We start from the raw sequence: 8228 nt of genomic DNA on the forward strand, positions 1-8228 counted from the left end.
GCCAAGACACTGGAAATTCTTGGCTGGTGGCAGCCTATCAGATCTGAGCTGGTAATTAAGCTTAGAGGGGTTCATGCTAGCTTCTCAGGTTATGAACACTAAGGTTCAAATCTGAGTAGGAAGCTACGACAGGAATCATTGGAGGTTTGAGCTGCTTGCAGCTTCTCTGTGCACTAAAATAATCTCTCACTTTAAATAACTACCACAGAAGAGTGCCAGGGAGTGTTTGAATAGACCAGGGACAACCAGTTCAGCCAAACTAGACAGGTTTCAAGCAGTTTCAGCTGAAGTGATGGGTTACATTCTCTTCTGTCCATATGACAGGCACACACACAGCTGCTCTATACAGGAACTGATACAGGACATCCCGCTGGGGATGAGAGCTGTTCACATTCAGGACGCTGGAGCATGCTCTGGTTTTACTCTAAATATAACAGCTGGCACCACTGGAAATGGATACAGATTATTCCCAGAGGCAGCTCATTAGGTAAGGTGTTTTGCCTGTGCCTTCACCAACGGTCTCAATATACCCGTCTTATTTTATGGAAAACAAACTCACCACATACTGCTCTGCAGTTCTCAAGGTTCCAGCTATGAAGAGGTCAGAGGAGATGGTGAAGTATTTACAGGTAAACTACATTTTCTGTTGTTAACATTTTGACAATGGAGTGGAGGAGACTGCTGAGCAGCCATTTGGGCTGTAACAAGAGACCCAAAGTAAGCCCTCCTACTCTTCCTTGAAATTTGCAGCTAAGAGCCACAGCAATGAATTATAAGCAGTAAGAAAAGGAGGGTTCAGCTCTTTCATCTTAAACCTAAAGCTCTTGTTTCTTAAATATGATGTAGTATAAAATGAGAGAGTCACCTGTCCTTAGCTAAATCCTATTTAGTTTACTGAGCTACACATTTGTATGAAATACAGCATTGTCTGCAGCCACTGGACATTCATTTCCATCAGGCACTAATTAAACTGTCACAATGCAAGAGCAAACATGATTCCTCCATAAAAGACTCCAATTAAAGGCAGGAAATCACAACATTTTAAGTGACTCCAATCAATGGGTTACAGTACAGAATATCACCTAATGGAGTTACAGTTGTGACTCCACAATTAAGACTGAAAGAATGTTTCTGTTCCAGTACTCTAGTTCCCTTTCAGTACGAGCTCTGCTGTTGGAGAAATTATTTAAGGTTCATGGTCTATCTGCACAGTACATATTTGGCTTCAGCTTGGGATGCAGAATTCCCATTCTGGTCAATTATTCAGCGTTAGAATTGGCTCCAGTAGGAACTATTGCCTAATTAGATTTAAGTTTTGGACAAATTATTTGTGTAATTCAGAAAACAAAATAATAAAGCCAAGCAGCAGAGCCTGTCTCCTCTTTTTTTGTTGCTCCAGTAACAGGTTGTATCACAGCTAATAATGTGACAAGCATTCAGAACTGGACTTAGGCCAATATATCACAGGCATTTGCACTGGACACCTCTAAACACCCCTCATGCTCATCAGCAATAAATTGCTTGCTGATTGATTTGCCTGCAATCTGGCACACCCTAAGGGATTCTTATTTACACGCAGAAGAGTGGCAAGGCCTGCTATGTGAGGCACTGTGTAAATAATAAAAGGAATGGCATTTGTGAAAAGCAAGCGTGTCAATCTTTTAGTCAGCAGGGACTGCACCTTTTGATTGTCACACTCACTCCTTAGTGATGTTAGGGGTCTGTTTTGCCCTCTGTATAGCTTTTTGTCTTTGGTATGTTGGCAGCATGGACAGGCTAGCAGCTGAAAGAGTCTTCTAATAACATCGGTACCCTTCACATTTTTATGGCTGTACTTTCTAAGGGCCAGGACCTGTATGGCATTGAGTATTTCCTGTAAGAGGTAATCCATTGAGACCTCCTGTTGCAGCACTGGACCCTTTGTCATTAACCTGGTGAACACCTAAATCATAGTGATAGATTTAAACTTATTTCAAAATGATATTATCTTGTTACCCACCGCCTGCTTCTTTTAGCCATATTTCCATCACTTCCCCATCATTTAAATGCTGTGTTGTAAGCCATTTCCCTATTAAACCTAAAACAGGGGTTCTCAGTCTGGGGCAATGTTTCTCAAACTGGGGTCACCACTTGTTCAGGGAAAGCCCCTGGCGGGTCGGGCCAGTTTGTTTACCTGCCCCATCCACATATCTGGCTGATTGCAGCTCCCACTGGGGGCTGCTGGAAGCAGCAGCCAGTAAGTCTCTCAGCCCGCACTGCTTCCAGCAGCTCCCATTGGCCTGGAGCAGCGAACCATGGCCAGTGGGAGCCATGATCGGCCAGACCTGTGGACGGGGCAGGTAAACAAACCGGCCCAGCCCACCAGGGGCTTTCCCTACACAAGTGGCGACCTCAGTTTGAGAAACACTGGTCTAGGAGTAGCAACCTTCCAGGGAGGTTGTGAAGAGATGTCAGAGGGTCACAACTATCCTGCACATCTCAGAATTTGAGATGGGAGGGAGATTCCCATATAGAAAATGTTGAGAATCACTGGCCTAAAGATATGTCATTGATTTAGCTAAACCTTCTTTTACACTGTTTCAAACTACAAAGTGTTTAAAACACTGGCAAATATTTGACATGCCCCCCTGCACCTCAAGTGGTAATCAATATTTTAACATTTTAAAAATATTCCAATAAAATATTTTTCACAAATTGTAATTAAAATCTTGAACATGGGCTGCGATTTTGTCACATCTCACAACTCAGTGGAGGTTGTTCTTGGTCAATACTTGGGATATGAAACCTAAAACACATCCCCTCCCCAACCCTTGATATTACAAGGGATTAGACTCATAGACTTTAAGGTCAGAAGGGACCATTATAATCTTCTAGTCTGACCTCCTACACAACTCCGGTAACAAACCCCTGACCTATGTCTGAGCTATTAAAGTCCTCAACTTGTGGTTTAAAGACTTCAAGGTGCAGACAATCCTCCAGCAAGTGACCCATGCCCCATGCTGAAGAGGAAGGCAAAAAAAACCCCCAGGGCCTCTGCCAATCTGCCCTGGAGGAAAATTCCTTCCTGACCTCAAATATGGCGATCAGCTAAACCCTGAGCATGTGGGCAAGACTCACCAGTCAGACACCTAAGAAAGAATTCTCTGTAGTGACTCAGATCCCACCCTATCTACTGTCCTATCACAGGCCATTGGGCATATTTACTGCTAATAGTCAAAGCAGCATTCTTCCTCTTGAATTAGTACAGAACGAGTGCCCCAATGATTGCTATAGGACACTGTGCTATTGGAAGTGGCATCTTTCTGGAAAGAACTGAATCAGGGCTTGGATCACTTGTGACGATTAATAAATCCATCACACTTTTCAGAAGAAAGGAAGTGTTAGCACAGGGGTATTGACCAAATTCTAAAATGAGCAATTTTCTTCTTCCTACCTAAATTCCCCTTATACTTTCAACTGGACACAGTAGTCTCATTTTCCTAAACTGGGAGTAGTGGTGAGGAAGCTGCTTTTCAAAGCGGGAGGGGAATTATTCCAATGTTTCAGAACAGAATATACAATTTTTATGTCAAGCACCATTATTAAAACCTTGACAGGGCCAAACATATGCATATCAAATAATACTAATAACCCTTTCATTAAAACACTAATTTATCAACTTCATAAACTATAAGGATACAGTGTTTCTTCCACATCCAGCTTTTTTAAGAAGGAGAATGAAGAATGTTATCTGAGCACCAATGCCACAAGGGAATACTTGAAGGAGATGAAGACATTCCCTTGCCGAGGGGCTGATTCTATATAAAATGGCTGATGCTGGCTCCACTGTTTCCCCCTCTCCAGGCCAACACTTCAAATTATTCAAAGCCTCCGCTATTAAACTACAGGAGTAAATGAGGTCTCATCATATAAGTTCTAATCCTCTTTCATTTCCCCATTCCATGCCTACTGATCACCTTTGGCCAATACCTGCACTAAAGGGAAAAGGTGATGAGCTGACTCAAAGGACATTTGGTTTTACAAAACATAGTTGCCACTGCAATAGTGCATAATACATTGCTGCTGAATGAGAACATTGTGTGGCCTATTTTTGTCTGTTTGTTTTTTGACAACATTTGCATCATTTGCATTGGAAATTAAACAGAAGAAGTTAAAAATAACAGCATGCCAAAATTAGTGCTGATGGCATCAGCTTGCAGATGCTAGATGACTGGCAAGAAACTATCCAGATCATTATTAGTTACAGGATAAGTAGATTCCTCTCTAGCTTAACAGCTAAAACTTTCCCTGTGGAATCTCAGAGTTATTGATTCATGTCCAGGTACTGATTCCAAGTCTGGAAAATTATGGTAATAGAAAACCTAATTTTTATTATTTCAAAATAAAATAAAAACATAATTAAGAAAAAATCAATGACCTGCTTTTCAAAGATCGCCTGATAATTTCTTGAAACACTAAAGCTATGGAAAATGCCAGAACAGTTAAAAAAGCAGCAAATCGGGCACTAAATTTATGATATTGAAAAAAATGCAATAAATGATTAATCTGTTTTGTTGGCCAAGGAGGAACTTAAGAGATATCATAAAAATAAATGATGAATGTCACCGGACATAGCACTGCTAGGCTGCTTTTCTGCTCTGGCTGGCCCCTGCTGAATGCAACAATAAAAGCTTGAGAAGATTCCCTGACATTATTGAGGGGACTGTTTCATGCTCTAAAACACTGAAACTGCCTTCAGTTGTAAGTGTGGTAGCTTTGTCATTCGTGTGCAGTACCTCTATCTCTGAGACTTGCTTTGTAATGCTGAGCTGATCAGTTTAAAAATGCCATAAATTGTAACTTAAGAAAACAAAGGTCACTCCATCAGATCAGCTCCCACCAAAGCAACAAGTCATTTTCTTATTAAAAAAACATAATACTCCTCTACTGCGATATAACAAGACACGATATAATACGACTTAGGATATAATGCAGTAAAGCAGTGCTCTGGAAGGGTGGGGCTGGGCACTCCGGCGGATCAAAGCAAATTCGATATGACACGGTTTCACCTATAATGCAGTAAGATTTTTTAGCTCCCAAGGACAGAATCATATCGAGGCAGAGCTGTACTATTAAATTAGGCAGTTATACTGAAGGACTTGATGCTTTTTCAGACTGAAAACAGCCTTTATTACAAGTATTTTAACAGACTTTTGTGTTTCGATCTGTGAAAGTCCATTATATAGTGATATGGTTAAAGCACTGCATTAACTTATTAGTGAAAACTAAACATTTTTCTTTTCTTTACCATTTGCTAAAGCAGTAAGAAAATGGCCATGAATACAACTGAAGACTTAGCCAACTTAACTTCATTGCAAAGCCATGCAGATGCTTTCACAAACTGTACCGATGTAGATGTCCTTCTCAAGAATTTCTATCTCCCTCTTATGTACAGTATAATCTTTCTGCTGGGCTTCCCAGGGAATATTATTGCAATTTCTGTATACAGTTTCAAGATGAGGCCCTGGAAGAGCAGCACCATCATTATGTTGAACTTGGCCTTCACAGACCTACTGTACTTAACAAGCCTTCCTTTCCTGATACATTACTATGCCAATGGAGACCACTGGGTCTTCGGAGACTTCATGTGTAAATTTATCCGTTTTGGCTTCCACTTCAACTTATACAGCAGCATCCTCTTCCTCACTTGCTTCAGCATCTTTCGCTACTTCGTGATTGTCCATCCGATGAAGTTCTTCTCTATTCAGAAAAGGAGATGGGCAGTGGTGGCTTGTGCTGCAGTTTGGGTGATTTCCCTGGTGGCAGTCAGTCCTGTCAACTTTTTAATCACTTCAAGAGAGGACCAAAACAAATCCATTTGCCTGGACCTCACTAGTTCTGAAAACTTGGACACTATTAGGTGGTATAACTGGCTTCTGTCTGGGTTAGCCTTCTACCTGCCATTAGTGGTTGTGACTCTGTGTTACACTGTCATTATTTACACTTTGGCTAGAGGGCCTCATACTCATGCTTGTTACAAACAGAAGGCTCGCAGACTTGCCATTCTGCTCTTGGTGGTCTTTTATGTGTGCTTCCTACCCTTTCATGTCTTTAGGGGTATTCGGATAGAATTACGACTTCAACCAGTTAGCTGCCACATTGAAAACCAAATCCATGCTGCTTACATTGCCTCTAGACCATTAGCTGCACTAAACACATGTGGTAACCTATTACTTTATGTTGTGATGGGAGGCAACTTCCAGCAGGCCATCCTTTCCCTTTCAAGATGCAAGTTAAACAACTATGTGCAGCATACCGGGAACAACAGTGATGTGAATAAGTGAGTCATCATTTTGAAAAAGAAACATAGAAGCATTTGATCACACTTGTCCTGTAAGCTCTTTTATGTTCAATTTTATTTGTTCCCTAATAAAGTTGCAGGTGGCCTCTCTGCCTCTCCAAAATCACCCCCCAAAACTGTAGAGTTTTAAGATTAGACTATATGTATGTCATGGTTAACAGGTGACTTGTATTACTTTTAAATTAATTTTTTTGTTTGTTTTATTTTATTTTTGGGGAAACACTTATGGAGTTGGTCAGAAATTACCTGACTAGCCCATCTTTGAGCGTTCAGTTAGCACTCAATTCAATACGGATTTGCCAGTAGCATATTTTAAACACAATGGGGGCCTCAACATTGACCTCACAACACAAATACAACTTCCATGTTATCATTAATACAGTATCTTATTTAGTAGTCTGTGCCAAATGCCACAGATGATGAGGGTTGAAAAGTTGAGTTACAAACACAATATATTATTTTGTTAGTCATTTAATAAAACAATACAAAAACTAACAGGTCCTGAGCAGAGCCATTTCTTGATTAAGTAGGTAACATAACTACACAAAAACATTTTAATATACATCGCAGATGTTGAACTCTATAATTTTGAAAGTATTTTAAACTTTAAAGCATCAAACACTGAAAACAATTTTACAAACAGTACTGCAAACCACTTAACATGTTTATTATTTTAGAGTGCTCATTTTTATTATTGTGAATTTTTTATTGAAGTGTGGAGTTTGCTTATTAGCCACTAGGTGGAACTCATGTATGTGTATGCCAGTGAGCCAGATACCTGGTTTCAGGAATGCACCTTTGATTCAAACTCAGAAAGGGTTACATGACAATGTAGTGTGATTACTGTGGGGTAGCTAACCACCATATGTTTCTTATGGTGCTAAAATACAATGAATTTTAATTAATAAGAGATGAGTTGTGCTGCATAGTATCTTTACAACACTTTGCATATGTGACCTTGGCCAATGTATCTTTTTGAAAAGTTTTGTTCATTTCCAAAAAAGCCTGCAGAAACCTTATTGCCTACAGATGTTTGTTTAATTTTCTGGTCTGAAAAAGTAAGAAAGGCAACATAGCAGATGCTCCTTCAAAACAGGGATTGTACCCACTGGTATGTCTGTTATTAGACTATATAAATATTGTATTTCAGCAGCAAGAATTTCTGCAGAATGGATCAAGTTGTGGATTCTCAAATGTAACTTTCCTCGTGTTCCACTATAGGGAGATGGTGCTGCTGTCCAGAATCCAAGTTGTCAAGTACAGTCTGCTGACATCATCAGGAACTGCAAGGTTATGGGAGGAGCAGTAAGCCCTGGGAGGGTCTTATCTCCTAGCCTTGCTATACCTGGCAGAGTCAGTCCCTGTTCCCCTCTTTCTAGCCTACATGACTAGAAGCTTGGGACCGACATAAATTCAGGTACACACCATAAGAAATGTGTGTCTTGGCATTACATTTTGTCACAGAATGTGAGGAATTTTAATTTAGATAACCTAATATATAAGATGTTGACTTTATTTTTTTTGTTTTTATGCCATGGCTTTTTCTTAACACAAATTACTTTCTGCTCTCATACAATGTCCTCCACCAAAATCATACCCTGACACCAGAAAAAGCATTAGTTAGGTTTCCCAGGAAAGAGCCAAAAATACAGCAGTCTACTAGGAAGAACAAAATGATTGATTAGTATAAGGAAATTGACTAGTACAATTGACTAGGGGTTTTTCATAGATTCATAGACTCTAGGACTGGAAGGGACCTCGAGAGGTCATCGAGTCTAGTCCCCTGCCCGCATGGCAGGACCAAATACTGTCTAGACCATCCCTGATAGACATTTATCTAACCTACTCTTAAATATCTCCAGAGATGGAGATTCCACAACCTCCCTAG

At 40.2% G+C, this 8228-nt stretch overlaps 1 protein-coding gene across 1 annotated transcript; it reads left to right on the forward strand.

The window, feature by feature from the left end:
• The first annotated feature begins 467 nt into the window (after positions 1-467).
• LOC116819579 (2-oxoglutarate receptor 1-like) lies at positions 468-6323 on the forward strand. The gene is made up of 2 exons (XM_032771428.2): positions 468-487; positions 5303-6323. The coding sequence occupies exon 2, from the start codon at positions 5310-5312 to the stop codon at positions 6321-6323; it is 1014 nt and encodes a 337-aa protein (XP_032627319.1). The 5' UTR covers positions 468-487; positions 5303-5309.
• Positions 6324-8228: the final 1905 nt, after the last annotated feature.

The sequence above is a fragment of the Chelonoidis abingdonii genome, chromosome 1, assembly GCF_003597395.2.
Source record: "Chelonoidis abingdonii isolate Lonesome George chromosome 1, CheloAbing_2.0, whole genome shotgun sequence".
In the NCBI taxonomy this organism is placed as follows: Eukaryota; Metazoa; Chordata; order Testudines; family Testudinidae; genus Chelonoidis; species Chelonoidis abingdonii.

What these genes read in the sequence shown, in the direction of transcription:
- LOC116819579 (XM_032771428.2), top strand. Translation starts at nt 5,310, where the DNA reads ATGGCCATGAATACAACTGAAGACTTAGCCAACTTAACTTCATTGCAA.